Below are 17432 nucleotides of genomic sequence, written 5' to 3'. Positions count from 1 at the left end.
CCCCTTGCGTGACTACTTGGCTCCTTGGCACGTCTGGGCGGGATCTTGGCACGGCGTCCCCGATCTCTCAACATCCACTTACTCTACGCAGTGCGGTACACATACGCCCAATACTCTATGCAAAATGAGAAATAGCACTAGCTCAAGATGGATTGGCACCGAATACACAAGGCCAATGAACTGAGCCTGGAACCTAGGCCCTCCGCTGCAGAGTTTTCACTCGAGTGCTGAAATCTCACTCTCGCTGGTTTGGGGCCGCCGAGCCAACCCTAAGCTGGTACCCCCACCTTGGCAGGCCTAAGCAAGATTGTGACAGGCCACCATCATGCAATCGGCGCTCCACGAGGCAACCCCAGTCCTTGGCGCCATTATTGTATTTAACCGGGGTCTGCCTGCTCGCCAAGTCGATTTGGGGTGACGTTAATGCAGTTTCTTGCGTTGCATTTTTTGTTCTGGAGTTTCTTTTTGTCAATACCTCGTCGTCTACCCATGTGCTCGATATCTTAACCTTCGACAGTTTTCGCAGAGCACGATGGTGTTGGCTCAGTATCTGAAGAGAGCCATAGCCTGGCTCGCTCCGCCCCCAAAACAATCTGAGGATGGACGGGACCAATGGCCCTCTCGCGCAGCCTTCCTTCTCGCTGCGATGGGCGGATGCGCAGGACAGGGAAACTTGATCCGGTACCCGTCAGTCGTATACAACAACTACGGGCTGCAGTGGTTCATACCGTACTTCCTAGCGGTCTTCTTCGTGGCCATCCCCGCGCTCATCCTCGAGATCAGCATTGGTCAGGCCTACCGCGGCGGAACAGTGATCGCATTCAACAATATCAATCGCCGTCTCAAAGGTGTGGGCATGGGACCTATTCTGGTGAGCTTCATCGTCACGCAGTATTTCACGGTGAATCTGGCCTGGATTATGAATTACTTCCGGAATAGTTTTCGGTCTCCGCTTCCTTGGGAGGGCCGAATCGAGGAGTTTTACATGGGCGATGTAATCCACAATGTTGATCCTGTGGGCGGGGAGTTGAGTACGGACGGCAAACACGTCCTTTCGTACACGGAGTACCCCGGCGTCCGGCTTTTGGGGGAAACAGTCGGCTGGAGTGCCTTCATCTGGTTTCTCATCTGGGTGTCCATCTTTCGAGGCGTGGGCCTGACCGGCCGAGTCGTCTACTGGACAATGGGCCTCCCCATCGTCACGACAATCATCTTCGTTGGCCGCTCTCTATCCCTCGATAACGCGTCTGAAGGAGTCAAGTTACTCTGGGCAACTTGGCGCGGCGGACAACTCGCCTCGGGAACTGTCTGGCAAACGGCCGTGGGCCAGGTCTTCTTCTCGACGGGTATTGGATTCGGCTATTTCACCTCTTATGCGTCCTACAACGCGAAACACAGCAACGCGGTTATGGATGCGCTGCTTATATGCGGGAGTAACGTGCTCTTTGAGAATTTTGCCGCATTCGCGGTTTTCGGTGTGGTTGGATATCTACGCCGCTGGCCGGAGGACGGTGTGCGACTCGGTGCATTTGTGGTGGGTTTCTTGACGCTTCCAGAAGCGGTTCTGCATATGCCTGGGTCGAACTTCTGGGCTATCTTGCTGTTCTTCACTCTCGTTGTGTTAGGGTTTAGTTCTGCATTCGTCATGCTTGATGCCGTGGCTACGCTTATCGTTGATAGCGGGCTTAAGGTCTCAAGGCCCGTCATTGTGACGGTTCTGACACTTATCTCGTTCCTCATGTGTCTTCCCTACTGCACGGAGTTCGGATTTTATCTTCTCGATGGAATCGATCGTTGGATCAACAATATCTGTTTGATCTTCGTCGTCTGGTCTGAGGTTGTTAGCGCAAGCACTGTCTACCGCTGGCAGGACGTTGTGGACCAGACTGGTCTTCCAGCATTCATCACGTACAACTTTGCCTACTTCGGAGGGCAGGTTATTGGTGTCTCTGTGGCGCATGGTACCGAGAACCCCGGAATTGGCGCAGGCGCCGGATTCGGGGTCTACGTCGTCTTCTCGATTCTTTCGGCTTTCATTGCTAAAACACCCATCCAACCGGCTCCGAACTTTTGGGGAAGAAACTCATTACTCAGTCGGTTCTGGTATCTAGCTGCATACTCGGTTGGTCTTGCCACTCACCCTACCATACCACCTACTAATAGTGCATTTAGGGCAACCAAATTCGCCACGATCTGAATGCCATCATCGGTGGGGAAAAGAATTGGAAGATCCCTTCTGTGTGGCCCGTCCTGCTCCGCTACGTATGCGCGCCTGTGCTCGCAATCATCTTCAGTTTCGCGTACCCCGAGTTCCACACCCTGCGCTACGACCCGCTCATGATCACGGGCTTTATCCTTGCGCATATTGTTCTTCTCATTATTCTGCTCGGGTTGGTGATGCCGAGGTACTATGACGTGTTCATTCCGCCCAACCGGATTGATGAGGCTGAGAGGCTTAGAGCGGATCTGGCGAATGACCAGATTATCCCTGGGGGTGCAGATGATGGGGTTTTGGGAAGCGAAGAAGGCTCGATACAGCGGAGGGAGTCTGTTAAGGCATAGTTTTGCAGAGGCTCCTTGATAGCGTTTTATTTTCTCTTGGCCTAATGACAGCAATGTGACAACTGCACCAGTGCTCCATGATCGTAATCGGCTGGGCCCACATCTCCAATGTGCCCGATGCCGTCGTGCTAGTCGTGTAGTCAACTGTTGTACCTAGACCTCCAGCCCTGGCAGCCACATGTGTAATGCCCGTGTACGTACTGAGAAAGCCTTGCTCGGGCCTGCCGTAGTTCGAGCGGTAGGAGTAGACATTGTGTACATACACACCACCTGTTAGTACTGAGATGTCAAAATATTAGGAACTTGTGAACAGTCCTGAGCACCCTAAACAACAACTGGCCGTCACTGTCGCTTCCACAGTAATCGCTTGGGCGTTTGTCGTATACCCATCTGGGCACGCCCCGGGGCTGAAGACGACATCATCGTTGCCGCGTTCGGCGTGATTAAAGCCCGCGGGAAAACGCAAGACGTCCTTGCTGGGCTTAATGGCATTTGGACGAGGATGCCGCTCTCAACGCTGTTGTAGTCCGAAGCTTCGTACTGTTGTTGCTGAACCTTTGAACATTAGGTGACAGTGTCAACTTGAAACCCTGTGACGTAGATCAGTGAGGGGAAACTTGGGAACTTGGACAGATTATCAGCCGAAACTGAGGGCGGAGAGGGCATGCAGCTAATATTCTGGGCGCTCGATCTATTATTAAAGAAAAAGAAAATACACTTGGGACGCCGATCTGTTGCTGTTCAGATTGGCGACTCCACTGACTGAGCCTCACCAACCAGGCCTGGCGCTTAGGCCGTGGCAGTGCCAATAAGGGTGCGATTAATGATAGACTGTGTGGAAGAACATGGGCACAGCTGCCAGAGCTGCAACACTTCAAGTTTTCCCTTCAATCCCTGCATAAGAGCTTTTGCAGGACCTCAATAAGGCAGGGTACAGTGCTCCGAGATCTACCACACTGATATTAAGCTCTAATTAACACTTTCCTCGTTACTCGCCATGCCATCGCAACCATCATTCCGCAAATCTGCAAATAGGACTAAGGTTGCTGAATGCGTCGAGTCGCCAGTTGAGAGAGAATACAGGGTTTGCAATGCTGCTTTGCACAACAGCCGCTCTGGATACATGGGGTTCTCCAGCGCTTTGTCAAATATTTCCCACCACGTGCAAAATAGCAATGCGTGTTTGACATGCTCTCCGACCCTTCTCTATATCATCATTGCTTGTACGCATTTATAGTTTCTGGTCACCTTACTAAGAACGACGTCTTTAAGTTGTAGGAGCACATACACCCTCTGTCTTCTAAGAGTCCGAGGCCCGCTCATCTGGCAGCCATTTCATGTTATATTTATAAAGATGTACTACCGTGACTTGGCTGTTATTCTTACAAGCTAGTGAAAATAGGGATTCTCTATGCCTCGCTCTAACACTAGATGATAGCTGCTTGCACCAGCTACATATGCATACATCAGGCAATATTAGTTGCAATGAGAAAGGAACCCGCTGTATTGCAGTATGTATGTTGACTCCTACAGTCCGTGAGCGTAGGCCAGAGAATTAGGGCTATAGATGTCACGTATCCAGGCCTATGCTATACCCTTTGTCACCGTTTCCCTCTGAGAAGATCACATGACCATAACAGGCTATCACGTGATCTTATGCCCTAGGGTCCCAATGACTCTTCTCCGTCCTCCGCCGAAACTCCGCAAAAATTCGGCTAGTCAATAGACCAGGGACCCCAGACAAGCCAGCAATGGGGCTCGAGCAACACAAAACCGCCGTTACACGGATCGCCTCGGCCATCCGCGGCTTCTACGAGCGCAAGCAACCCTTTCGCATTGCGCACGGCTCGACGAACAGCACCCGCCCGATCCGCCGGAAGCACGAAGTCGACATTTCCGACCTCCGCAATGTCCTCCGCGTCGATCCGGTCACACGTACCGCACTCGTCGAACCCAATGTCCCCATGGACCGCCTTGTCGAGGCAACACTGAATCACGGGCTCGTGCCGCCGGTCGTCATGGAGTTTCCCGGTATCACAGCGGGAGGGGGCTTTGCGGGAACAGCGGGAGAGAGCAGCAGCTTTCGGTATGGGTTCTTCGACCGTACGATCAACTATGTGGAGATGGTGCTGGCGGATGGGAGTGTTGTCAAAGTGTCCGAGAACGAGAATCGGGACTTGTTTCGTGGTGCTGCAGGCGCAGTTGGAAGCCTGGGTGTCACGACTCTGATGGAGCTGCAGCTTGTGGAGGCGAAGAAGTTCGTCAAGGCGACGTATCTCCCGCAGCGGAGTGTGCGGGACTCTATTACCAATGTCCACACCGAGACGCTGAATGATGCGAATGACTACGTTGATGGAATCATATACGGCCCCGACCACGGCGTTGTCATCGCCGGCGAGATGACGAATGAGATGCCCGATAGCGCAAAGATTCAGACATTCAGCAAGGCCTGGGACCCGTGGTACTATCTACATGTTAAGGACATGACGCGCGGCAACTCGCCGGTCACAGACTACATTCCGCTGGCGGAGTATTTGTTCCGGTACGACCGCGGCGGGTTTTGGGTTGGCCGGGCGGCGTTCCACTACTTCCATTTCCCGTTCAGCCGGGTGACGCGGTGGTGGCTGGATGACTTTTTGCACACGCGCATGCTCTATAAGGCGCTCCATGCGAGTGGGGAATCCAGCCGCTTCGTCATTCAGGATCTAGCGCTACCGTACGCAAACGCAGAGAAGTTCATCGACTATACCAGCGATAAGCTAGGCATCTGGCCGCTCTGGCTGTGCCCATTGAAACAGAGTCCAGCGCCGACCTTCCACCCGCACTCATCCGTGCAAAGCCCCGGCTTCACGGAAGACCAAATGCTCAATATCGGCGTGTGGGGATTCGGCCCGAAAGACCCGGAGGCTTTTGTGACTGCGAACCGAGAGCTAGAACACCGACTCCGCGAACTGGGCGGGATGAAGTGGTTCTACGCCCATACGTACTACGGAGAAGACGAGTTCTGGAGCATGTATGACCGGAAATGGTACGACGAGCTGCGGGAGAAGTATAACGCCACTACTCTTCCGAGTGTGTATGATAAGATCAAGATCGATGTTGAGGCGGATCGCAGGGAACGTCAGGAGTCTTGGAGCCGCAAGTTGCGCTCGATTTGGCCTCTTGGTGGACTTTGGGGTATCAAGAAGGCGATTGAAAGTAAGGAGTATCATATCCATAGGAATTCCACCTGGAAGTGGAAGTAATATCGCCACTACATATACTGTATATTATAGGGATTGGACACGATAGAGTATAGAGCTGACAACTATAGATCTTCTTTAATGTCACCATTAGATTACTGTCCAAGTTGCGCCTTAATAGCCCCGTTGACAGCCTCCTCCAAGGTGGTAGTGTCCTCTGCCCCAATATCCTTATTATCCCTGCGCTCATAAAGCGTTCCTCCCTCTGTCCAGATCCGCCTGAGCGTCAGGGTCGTCGCATCAGGCTCGCCCTTCTCCCACGCCTCCTTCTCGTACTGCTTCAATTGTTCCAAAGATGTATACTCGACGCTCCATTTATCGCCTGTCTGCTTCTCGAACTCAGCTATGATATCATTCGGCGTCGTCGTGAACGAGTTCAGCTTCAGCGCTCGGCCGCGGGCCTTGTTCCAGTGCGTTAGGGTATGCACGACAAATTTGCCGACACTGTCAACGGACCGTTAGCCTAACCATCTATACTTCAAGGCACTGTGGACAGCAAGCAGAATGCATGGGATACGTACTCAGCGCAAGCCACCAGGCTGATCCTCCCCTTCCCATCCCCCAGTAGAACAGCCTTTTTATTCTTGACATCAAAGCTCCCGCCGCGCGGGTTCTTGGAAGCCCCAAGATAAAACGGAACATCGGCGTACGGGCCCGTGACCACGAACGCATACTCTAGATTCTTCGTTTCGCGGATCGCAGCGCGCACTTTGAGCTTCTGCTGGTGCGGTTTTTCGTTTGCGGACGCGGGGGAATACTCAATGTCAGTGCCATACTCGGAGGGGAGAAATCGTTTTATATGAGGCGATTCGTCGGCCCATTGTACCAAATGCACCTGCTGTGCTATTACGCCGCGGCCGAGGGCTGATACAACGGTGTCGAAACCTAATCGTATCTGGTCAGATCATCCGTCTATGCGATCCCAGTTTATAGCGGGTAGATCACAAGGTACCATCAAAAGCCTTTAGCACTTCATTCTTGCTCGTGACGTCACCAACAAGAATATCGACACCCTTCTCGCGCAGTGCATTGATCTCTTTCGTTTTGTTAGTGAGTGTGCTCTGGCTCGTGAAGATGCCGATTCGACCGAATTCGTCTCGCCCGTCTGTGACTGCGGCGGTGATGTAAGAGCCAATTGCGCCGGTAGCGCCGAAGATAAGAAGGTTAGATTTGGTCATTGCGACTACTGGTTAAGGAGGATGGAGAGAAAGAGGATGGCGTTGTTGACAATGTGGGAGAGGTGCAAGTAGAGAGTAAGCTTTATAAGCATTGGAACCCCGCACCAGGTAACGTTACTCCAAATTGGGCGACGGAATGACGTGCTGGTGCTATACTAAAACTAATTTGACAAGTATTTATCCACTTCTGTAGAGATTCCTCATTTTGAAGCAAATGTCTTCAAGCTGTCCTCACTGCCATTCCAGATCTCCGAGTCCCCGCCAAACTCATAAGTGTCAGCATTCTGCCAGAAGGAATGAGTACTCCAGCTCGCTGGCAGAGTACCAACGCTGCTTCCCCAGCGCGCCACAACAAGCGGGTACTCGCCGAAACCGCTGTCATTGCCCGTGCACTCCTGCCACCAGCTAGTAGTTGTGTAAATCATGGGGTACCGGCCCGTGGCGGCCTTGTAGGTCTCTCCGAAATCCTTGATCCAGGAGGACATGGCCGAAGTTGAAAGGCCGTAGCAGCCGGCTTCGAGGTCCAGCATGCCAGGGAGCGTTTGTCCGTCGCCGGTCCATCCACCACCGTGCTCGATGAAGTAAGATGCCTGGTCGGCTCCGGAGGACGAGCCCGGTTGCGCGAAGTGGTATCCGCCGCGGATTAGACCTGCGGAGGTGGCGCCCGAGTAGTGCGTGCTGAACTTGGGATCAGTGTAGCTTGTTCCCTCGGTAGCCTGGCTTCGTTAGTCAACTAAACAACCTAGGGGTCCTGGGTAATAGGGAAAAGACCTTGATCATGACGAAGCGCGCTCCAGAGTCGTAGGCGCCCTGGTAGTCGACAGTTTCCTGATAGTGGGAGATATCGAAGCCTTGGACAGCGGCGTAGGCCAGGCCGGGGAGAGCGAGAACGGAGATGAACTTCATCTTGCTTTTGCTTTGCGGCGATATGAGAAGGGTGTGAGTTTGGTGTTTTCTGGTGTTTGATCTTTTGTGAATTCTGCGGGTTTGAGGGCCTTCTTATACCTGAAGGTAGTCAATCTATCCTCAGCCTCGGAGTTCCGAATCCGTAGTCTCTAAGCGAAAGCGAAGACTGAAGCAACGTAGAGCGGCCGAAACTCAACGATGAAACTCGAAACTCCAATCTTCACGACGATCCCTGTCGATCATGATTATATTTGGATCCTGGACCGCGATTAGATCAAGGACAGCCTATGAGGACACTCCCTTGTTTGAATAACGTGCCATACTTAGGTTACATCCCTGAAAGATAAGCTGCAAGGGCACTTCCAAATCGGATTTGTGCATAACATTTTCTCTTCAACTCATAGTTGTGTTGTGCATAGTATCCCAGAATAGAAGCCGACGATCCCACTGGTGGGCTCTCGTATTCAGTGCTTGATCGGCCGGGGCCGCCCTATATCAAACAGGCTGGACCCCACAAACACGAGCTCGTTACAGCTGGTTGCAACATGTATTATGCAATTCAGCGAAGATTCAGGCTGGATATACAACGAATGATGGCATTCAAATTAAGCTTTTGCGTCAGAGTACGAGGACCGGCCTTATCAACTGACCGCTCCTGAAGTCACAAGGAGGCATCAGGTCAATCCATGCTCGTGTTTGTTTATTTTCGGCAGCAAACACGAAGAATCTCGCAGAACACTACGCGAAGAGGTAATGAACAGCTGTGGAATGAATTCATTGAGTTGCTGTAATATGTATGACCATAATTAGAAACTGCAAGGTCATGGATGGCGCACTGAGGTGAGCTCCTATCAAAATAGCCGGTTTCAAGGCATCGTTTGAAGTCTTAAGGTTGACTTGCACCGAATATACGCCTTTTGGAACTATTATACTACCGTTCTTTCGAGTTCGTCTTTTCGAATGATGCAACAAGGACTTTGACTACGGGCAAAGCTTGTAGTATAGTTCGCAAATGGTACTACTGATCACAACAAAGTCTCATGGATACCACCTCATCAATTTCACTGCTACTACTTCGTGAATTTCTTTCCAACTCGTCAATCTCACTCTTACCCATAAATCCCAACCCCAAGAGCTCATTATCTACCTCCTTATACTCGGCCCCATACCTCCCACTCATGAACGCCGCCGCAAACACCCCAGGCACAAGCGCAGGAGTGAACTCCTTCTCTAGCTGCTTCAGACTCTTTTCCACCTCAGCCTGAGCATCTACATATGCTTCCTTCCATTCCAACGCAGGCGTCCAGCCTTTCGCCATATCAAGGAGCTCTCTCTGAGTGAGAACGGCATCATGCACCCGTATAACCCAATTTCTCGTATCGTCCGGTTTATGTAAAGACGCAACAACCGCCGTCGCCACAGTCTCCAGCCGACTAGTACTGAAAGGATGAATACCGCCGCCATAGAGTCTCACTTCCCTATGGTCGAGATCAACGACAAGCGTAGTGGTAAAAAGCAACTCCGTAAACACTCCAACTTCAAAAACCGTGTACTCGACGAGTCCGGCCGCTGCAGTCTGTTGAAGATATTCAGGAGTCTCCATGGCATCTTTATGGAAGGGTAACTTCGTCCCCACTGGGTCAGACGACATAGCGCCGTATTCAGCGGGAATGAACCGTTTCACGCCGACGGCGATGGCTGCGTCTATTGCCGGCTTCTGAAGCGGTATAGCAGATGGCGAGAGAGTTGAGATAACGATATCGTGGCCGGCCAACGCGGTTTTGAGGCTCTCAGTGGAGCTGTAGTCGACTTGCTTGAGGTCCGCACCGGGCGGAAGCGAAGATACTGAGGACACCGAGCGAATGAGGACAGTCACAGTGAAATTGGCATTGAGAAGTTTTGTCAAGGAGGACGGTCCCAAGAGAGCCTTTCTCGTAGAGTCAGTATATGCTCATTTGTTTAGTTGTATAATCGTATTGCCGTCTTGGAAGGAGATTACCCCAAGGAGGGCGACTCTTCGGAAGATGGTCATTTCGCCTCGAATCTAGGTCAAGGATGCTTTGGTGTTGAATGTGCTGATGGATAAATCTGTAAATTCTGAATGCAGGACTAATAACCGCCTATATATGGTGTAAATTTCGCGGATTTCGTCAGCACGAGCGCGGAAATTGGCTGACATCTGCAACTGGCGCGGCCGTTCTGGCTGATATCAGCCAACAACACAACCTTTAAATTCGGCACAAGTCTCTCTGATTCGAGCTCGTGATCGCGGATGCAGACGGATCCCAGGATAGTTCTCGGTTATGCGATCAACCGATCCGTTATTAGCGTGCATCCTGCGTTGGGCTGTCATAGAGTGACTGAAGGAGCATCAAACCAATCCGGCGGCCAGTTCAAAAGGATTCCTTTTTCTGCAGTTTTAATTATCCATATAGACAAGTTTAGCAATGTACCACCGCTTGCTACCATGTTTCAGCACAATGAGACGCAATTTAATTGGAAAACCTGGGACAACAAGGAATTTCGATTTCATTTCATTACATTATCATAATCATCATAGCCCAGGGCAACCTTTGGTATGTCTTACACAGCGGAATTCCTAGTGTTCGAAACAGCCTCGAGACGAAAGTCCGTCGTGCGCAGAATCCCCGTCGGCATTTCAGGCTCTTCATGAAATCCCGAAATCGGTGTTTCAATGTCACTCCCATCCGCAGGATGGTACAAATCCGTCGCAGTGTGCATCGTCGTTGTCGTCCAGGTAAGCGGATACTCGACGTACTCTCTTCCCACTCTTGCAAAGGGGTTGTACTGCTGGTGCTGTGAGCCGTTGGAGTTGAGTGTCACTGCGAGGTCTTCGCTACGGCCTCTGCTTCGGCTGCTGTGTTTATTCTTGCGTGATAAGCTTTGTGCTGTACCGCTATCACCCTTGAGAAGTTCATGCGGCGATGATTTAGATTTAGATTTTGATCTGTTGGAGGCGCGGCGGACGATGATGTTGAACAGGGGCGTCAGGGCTGGGATGCACGCGGCTAGGATGATGAGGTACTGTTCGAGTGAGACCCAGATTGTGAGATTTATGGTGTCCCAGGTGTAGTCTTCGTAGGAGGTCATGTCGGGTAGGTGCGTTGCTTTAATGATCGCGGCAACCATTGCACTATAATCCACCTGTTAGGACTGTTGCCCAAGAACGGAACCTGGAAAGGGAGGGAGGTTGAAAACGAACACGAGGCCGAGCGATAGGACAAATCCAAGACCGAGTTTGACTTTAGTTGGCATTTGGAGATCTTTGATTGTGAAGAGGGGGTATATCGCGAGGATAAGGTCGGTAAGCGCTGATGCAGCTACACATGCAAAAATGTAAAATGTTAGCGTCCCGACAGTTGGTGGTGCAAACGTAGACAGAGACACTTACCAGCCTGAAAAAAAGAATACTTCTTCTGCGTTTCTGGGGGCCAGCAAGCGTGTGGCCTAGCAAGGCTGTGATCCCAGATCGCCGCAGTCGGCTGGCATTGGGAAAAGATTGTTATGACGGCACCGGTATTGATCAGGGTCATGACCATAATGAGTGCAAACATTCCCATCTTATGATTCTTGACCTCTGAGATAATCCGTATTAAAAATAGTGCCACAGAAACTTTGCCCCAGTTCGTGCTCATAACATGGAATCCGGCCGAGAGAATTTGGTATTTTATCGACTGGGTCTGTTGGTATTCAGTGAGGTCGGAGGCGTGCCGGCCGGTGCCATATTGGACGCTAATTGTGACGAGTACGGTGTTGATTGCTGCACAGAGAAACGCGAGGATCATGAACGCGTCGTCCCAGCCAAGGGAGCGGACCATGTGCGCGCGAACCCAGAGACGGAGGGAGATGATCAGGAAGCAGATGCCAAATAGCGGCCAGGAGGCGGCGTAGAGGACCCAGCCGTGGTCGACGACATGCCCCGGCTCTGACTCGGGCATCGTCCGGACTCTACACCGTGAAGCGGTAGGGGGAAGCCTCGTTACATGGCATCGACTCTGACGGCACGAAGAATGAGGAGCGAGTCAAGGGACTGGGGAAGGTGAACAATATAGGCCTCCAGACTTCACTAAACATTTGGAAATACGGAGATTAAGGTTCGACAGGTAGCAATCACAAGCTCACAGTGCATACGGGGTTTCTAGGAAACAAACTCTATCTCGGAAGTTTCTGTTGTGATAATCGTCTGTCTTGCCACTTACAGTGAAAATATGCGGGGGTACTGCCGCTTGGAGGAAGGTTTCCTACAGACTAGCAAACCCAGTTCTTCGGTCTTCGACTGCAGGGCCCAGTTTGTTGACCGATGACCACGGGTGAATTGAGCCTTGAAGTCATGATTCCATGGTTTACACCAACTTGCTGACTCGAGTCTGGGAACTAGAAGAGCCTCCGATATCTATCCATAAAATATGTCCTTGATATCGTATCGACCATTTAGCCGCCAGAGAAATCGATATTATAGGTGCAGACGAGACGGCTTCGCCAATCGTACCAGTCCTGATTAATTTCTAGGATTCCAGCTGTGAAGCACTTGGACCGTTGCCGAAATTGTTGTTCCACTAGACTCTGGAATGCACATCGCTATCCACTGACCACATTCAAAATTTGGGCAAATTCCTCACTGGCACCGCTTGTCAACCGCTCGGCCGTAATCACAGTGCCTGCATTACTTCTTTATAGCCACGTGCGCACCGAGAACTACCTCGACGACAGTCATATATGCTTCTCTTTTGTGTAGTGACTGATAAATACTGCTTCACACCTTTGCTCAGGTAAGCCAAGGCATAGCTTGTAATCCTTTGACTATCTCGTTCTGTGGTGAAGAATAGAGTTGGCAACTGTCCAAGATGCTGCGCAGCACGGATTACCTTTACAAGCTTCATTTCAGTCGTATCTCTATTATATTCAGACAAGTGGTATCTGATTTTCTGCATTACCCTACTCATGAGGGACGTCCCCTTCTAAAAGCTATCACAATCGGCTTGTGACGCATCCTGTCACTAGCAACGCCGAGTAGTTCTTGCTCTCTCGAGATGTGTGCATAGTAACCCAAGCTTCTAGACCAGCCGCCACTTTTCTCAAACTTTTCGGCTTCTCACCCCCGTTTATACAGCCTCTGCCTCGCGTGGTTGGTATCTTATTCTCGAACAATTCACGAGGGCGTCTTATTTCTCCTTCGTGATCTGGGAGCTTGGAAGAGTGTTTTCAGTCAGCGACCGTGCTACGAGAGATGTAAAGTGAACTAGGTTTCTAGCGACGGAAAATGAGCAGCCAAGTCCTCTTCAGTTCGCGCATGTTTGCTACAGGGAGAATGGTAACAAGCCGCTAGCATAGCGCCCCTGTGAGCAAGACTAGACCTCAGAAAAATTGCTATCCAACACAGTTCAAGATCGCAGAATTACACCCAGTCTCCTTCGCGGCCTTCTGCCTCGCAAGCTTCTGCCTCTCGAAGCCCTGAGCGGTCTTAACTGCATGCGATGGCGACCAAATCCTGGCTCGAGCTTCTGCTTTAGCCGGGCTGTCTGAAGCTTCAGGAATTGGTATTCGTTTTCAGATTAGTTTGGCTCCTGCGGTTACGCGGTATCGTTCCTGTCGGTCAGGCCAGAAGTTTGCGTTTTGGCATTGCCAAATATAAACTTTCCATACCTTGATAGGGTTGCAGCTAGACGTACTCGGTAATGAAGTAATATGCGAGAACTTGTTTTCATGGCCAAGTCTTTGGCCTCCGGTATTGCGCCTGAAGAATCAGCTCACGAATAGCGGCGATGGCCATATTTGGTTGCTAATATCCAGGCGACAAAACCAAGCATATCAGCATGACCTGTTCGAGCCTGCGTCAAGGACTATTCTGTGATCTCGTACGGGCCATTTCTGCTGTACGCCTAACGAGTCTTCGATATTGACTAGGTCATCCATTCAGCGGAAACGAAATTTTGCGAGAATTCATTTTTCATATAAGTTTTATAATATAAGTTTTATAATATAAAGGGAATAGATCTCTTATTTCAAATTGATTTGGAGAGCCGGTCTCTCTACGGATATGAGTATGTGTCCGGAGCTCATCTCAAGGATCGTGATGAATGGTTTGATTATCCGTCTTGAAAGAATCTCGAGGACCTATCGCCGGTGAAGCGCGCTCGGCGACGCGTTATGATGAAAGCAGTTTGGCGTTGCGCGGCGGGAAAAGCTGGACGATGTTCTTCGCATCCACTGGAACTTGAACGTCTGGTATGGGAACATGCACCTGTCGCACACATGAAATGCCTATGATCTCAGTCTTGCTGCAACGTCGGTCGTTGATGTCCACTTCTTCAGAGAACATAGCAGATTTCAAGTTTATCCCAGGAGAATAGTCACCCATTTGGTCAATCGTTCCGTTTCGAGATTCTGCTGATCTCTATGAGCTCAGCATCGTCTACGGAGACGAGGAACCTAGTGGGGTTCTGGTTCCCTGCATTCTCCTTGCATTATGTTATTTTTTGCAACAGTGATGTCCTGAGTTTTTGTAGGAATGGCGATGGGATCAAAACTGCGGTATCGTGCTCATACTTGCCAGAAGTGCCGCAGCTGTTTTTAGCGGTTCCGGGCCAGAGATTACTGTCGGTCGTTAAGCTGTTGTCTAATGAAATATCTCTATGGCGAGTCCTACGGCCAGCATGGCAGCATGGGCAGCATATCCCTGTCACTGATTGCATTTGGTGAGGATCGCAGAAGTCCCAAATCCTCGGATAACAAGGAAAGATAGCCCAGCACGATTCCAGCACATTCGAGAAACACAGAGCACCTGGTTCTTGTGCGATAATATCTCGGAGGCAGTAATTTTGGCTGAGTTGCCCCGAGGAAATTTGACCATAGTGAAACAGTGCTCATCTGTCAAAGACGTGAAACAGTGCTCATCTGTCAAAGACGGAGGCGACGTATCAGCGGGTTTTGATGGTAAGCTGAACAGCCCGGGTTTATCCTCTGACACCAGTAAGAGGAGTCAAAAGATGCAGCTTTGTCCTGATCGAAGGGATTACGGATATTCGGAAATCATGGGTTGTCCTACCTTTCCGAGCGCATTCTGAATGATTTGAATGGTTTGGCGTCGTACCGCGACGCGGTTACCCTTGAGCTCAGACACGTCCTTGAGATGGCATGATGGTAGCTTATTGAGCGAGATAGTATGCTGGAACTGTCCTGGGACGGTGAGTTTCGCCATGGCATACTGGATAACGCCGCTGGAGGTTGGGCTCGGCTTACTGTCCACGACGTGCCAAAGTCGTACCTGGGCTGTGGTAGAAACGACTATCCCAATGTCAGCCGTCAACTCGGACCTGATACGAGGGAAGGCAGATCCCATATGGTCCAACGAGATCACGGCAGACCTCGTCCTGTACACACCGGATAGGAGGCAGACTACTAAACTATCATGCGGACCAGCATTCCCAGCATATACACATTACGAATAGCTTTTTGGTTTAGATGTAGAACGTCGTGGGTTGCCTCTAGCATGATCAGGCAGCCAGTTCTGCCGGCACGGCGCAACTCCCCACTGTGTTCCCGCCGTGACAATCGTCCTTCTCGCCATTTTTGTAATATTTGAGGACCTATTCATCCATGTCCTCATCATTCTGCACTGTATCTCAATAGACTAGTATTGCAGGATTCAGATCATGAAACCGGTTGCTGGGCGCTTAGGCGTCTTCGTGTTCCAATGTGCAGGCCGGTCGAACTCATGTTTGCCTCTTCCACCATAGCCATTGAAATGACAGTCTTATAGGAGGCGGGTTCGTCTTCTTGAGCTAAGAGAACTGTCGAAGAATCAATAGCCAGTGGCAAACAGCCGCCAGGATGGCGCTTGGCTCATTCCTTAACGTCCCTACGAAACTACCAATGTTCTTGTAAAGCCTCTGTGTAGTTGACCAAGCCTGGTGTACGCTAAAATAGCCTGTGATACTCCAGTAGTCTCAAGATAGTTGTTGGTCATAGGAGTCTATATAGGTTTTACCTGCACTGTCAGGGTACCGAACAGCAGGGTCCAGATGACGGAAATGACAACCCGGAGGCATCGGGCTGCCGAAGACCAACAGTTGCCGACGGCGGCAGATGCGAATAGCGAGCATCACCCATCATAAAGTACAGTCTCGAGGAAGCATAAAGACACTTCATTGAGATTTTTCACCAAGGCACATGTTGAGGCCACAAACGGTTCTCGCTCGTTCTTAGGATACGCCTACGTAACGCAATGTAGCCTTGACCGAGGGAGCCTTCCACGCCAGATCTGAGGAGCAGCCATCGAGCATTATACTTTCATTGCTGGTTATGACACTTCATGCCTCTAGAAATGAGAATGCGATACACGCCAACTGTGCCTATGCAGAGTATACAGTGTCCGCAGCAACGCCTGGATCGCTAGGTATCACTGCTTGCCGCATGTCTATATAACTATGAGAAATGGAGCACAAAAACTACAGCAAATTCGATTAAGACCACACATCTGCTTGTAAAGTGAGTCTCCATACAAGAAGAATAATTACGTATAAAGTATGGCCCTCGCAGCTCTCGCGAGCCATTCACCCGCGATTACCCGAAGACAGACCCAACAAAGACGTCAAGTCTCAAGCAGTTATCGAGATGTCCTGACTGGTTGATCACATTCCCATTTCTCTTAGCAAGCCCAGAGAGTCAGAAGCCCTTCCACACCCCCGAACCCGCCAAGCCGCCCCAAATCGCCCGCCCTTCTTGGCGACTAGGATGTCTCGGCGGGTTCGCTGTAAAAGGAAACCCGAGCCAGCCACAGACATGGGTGTGATCCTGCCGGTAGTTCGGGGTAACCTTAGTAGTAACCAATCAGACTGATGGTGAGAGCTTAAGTAGGGCGTATGCTCTAAGTATGGAGTACATGGGCGGTCATCCTGTTTCCTCATTAGAGGCCAATTACGAAGGATTGAGTCCTCAACAGTCACAGAAGTAAGAACCGGGTTGGTCACATGTATTCCCTTGTCTTAAGCGGTTAATTCCCCGACAGAGTCTCGAGAGTCACCCGGGAAGGTAACGTTTGGGATTGATGGAGGAGGAAAGGGCTCGGTGCCAGAGTGACGGGTTGAGATCGTGGGATGCCATTGCCCAGGAGCGAGTGGATGGTGCCATGGGGCCCCCAAACAGAACCCCGGACTTTCCCGCAGGCCAATCTGTATGGCTTTTGATTCGCGCCGGTGTCTGCCGCATCGAAAGCAGAATATTGTGCGCCTTAATTGTCCGATTCCCTTTCCTTTGACGGCACCCCGTCACAGGCCAGCTGTAGACATGCAGCTCTTGAAATATGGCAAGGCCAGACCATGAAAGCCACATCGGCCCCCAAAGTGCTTACCTGCGCCGCCGATCTGCGGAATAATTTATGTAAATGAATTCGTTAGATGAAGAGGCCGGCTAGTAATATTTAATAAAAAAAGTAAAAAAATTAACATCTGTGCGCTGTGCGCCGCACATAATGCCGAGGGATCAAAGCTCAGAGCTCGGGGCACACTGGGCCGAGATCGTAATC

At 50.8% G+C, this 17432-nt stretch overlaps 7 protein-coding genes across 7 annotated transcripts; 2 read left to right on the top strand and 5 right to left on the bottom strand.

Moving 5' to 3' along the window:
- Positions 1–532: 532 nt before the first annotated feature.
- Positions 533–2562, top strand: BDW70DRAFT_163003 (sodium:neurotransmitter symporter family protein; the record flags this gene model as incomplete). The annotated part of the gene is made up of 2 exons (XM_073741232.1): positions 533–2122; positions 2173–2562. 2 exons carry the CDS (start codon positions 533–535, stop codon positions 2560–2562), a joined length of 1980 nt encoding a protein of 659 aa, XP_073592828.1.
- A 1738-nt stretch (positions 2563–4300) lies between these two features.
- Positions 4301–5843, top strand: BDW70DRAFT_142477 (FAD-binding oxidoreductase). Its single transcript, XM_073737932.1, has one exon. It carries the CDS (start codon positions 4314–4316, stop codon positions 5805–5807), a length of 1494 nt encoding a protein of 497 aa, XP_073592827.1. The 5' UTR covers positions 4301–4313; the 3' UTR covers positions 5808–5843.
- A 56-nt stretch (positions 5844–5899) lies between these two features.
- BDW70DRAFT_170860 (uncharacterized protein) lies at positions 5900–7047 on the bottom strand (the record flags this gene model as incomplete). Its single annotated transcript, XM_073743043.1, has 3 exons — positions 6757–7047; positions 6326–6689; positions 5900–6248 (listed from the first exon to the last, which is right to left on the bottom strand). Exons 1-3 carry the CDS (start codon positions 6980–6982, stop codon positions 5900–5902), a joined length of 939 nt encoding a protein of 312 aa, XP_073592826.1. The 5' UTR covers positions 6983–7047.
- A 135-nt stretch (positions 7048–7182) lies between these two features.
- On the bottom strand, positions 7183–7888 carry BDW70DRAFT_163000 (lysozyme; the record flags this gene model as incomplete). The annotated part of the gene is made up of 2 exons (XM_073741231.1): positions 7183–7698; positions 7754–7888. 2 exons carry the CDS (start codon positions 7886–7888, stop codon positions 7183–7185), a joined length of 651 nt encoding a protein of 216 aa, XP_073592825.1.
- Positions 7889–8819: 931 nt separating this feature from the next.
- On the bottom strand, positions 8820–9920 carry BDW70DRAFT_152852 (uncharacterized protein; the record flags this gene model as incomplete). Its single annotated transcript, XM_073739523.1, has 3 exons — positions 8820–8869; positions 8963–9815; positions 9888–9920. 3 exons carry the CDS (start codon positions 9918–9920, stop codon positions 8820–8822), a joined length of 936 nt encoding a protein of 311 aa, XP_073592824.1.
- A 387-nt stretch (positions 9921–10307) lies between these two features.
- On the bottom strand, positions 10308–11847 carry BDW70DRAFT_152851 (uncharacterized protein; the record flags this gene model as incomplete). The annotated part of the gene is made up of 4 exons (XM_073739522.1): positions 10308–10350; positions 10476–11042; positions 11112–11229; positions 11301–11847. The coding sequence occupies 4 exons, from the start codon at positions 11845–11847 to the stop codon at positions 10308–10310; spliced, it is 1275 nt and encodes a 424-aa protein (XP_073592823.1).
- A 4918-nt stretch (positions 11848–16765) lies between these two features.
- BDW70DRAFT_142472 (uncharacterized protein) lies at positions 16766–17268 on the bottom strand. The gene has a single exon (XM_073737931.1). It carries the CDS (start codon positions 17237–17239, stop codon positions 16928–16930), a length of 312 nt encoding a protein of 103 aa, XP_073592822.1. The 5' UTR covers positions 17240–17268; the 3' UTR covers positions 16766–16927.
- Between the last annotated feature and the right edge of the window lie 164 nt (positions 17269–17432).

This window comes from Aspergillus foveolatus (genome assembly GCF_047715535.1).
Source record: "Aspergillus foveolatus strain CBS 279.81 unplaced genomic scaffold BDW70scaffold_60, whole genome shotgun sequence".
Classification (NCBI taxonomy): domain Eukaryota; kingdom Fungi; phylum Ascomycota; class Eurotiomycetes; order Eurotiales; family Aspergillaceae; genus Aspergillus; species Aspergillus foveolatus.
This window is presented reverse-complemented; position numbering and strand designations above follow the sequence as displayed.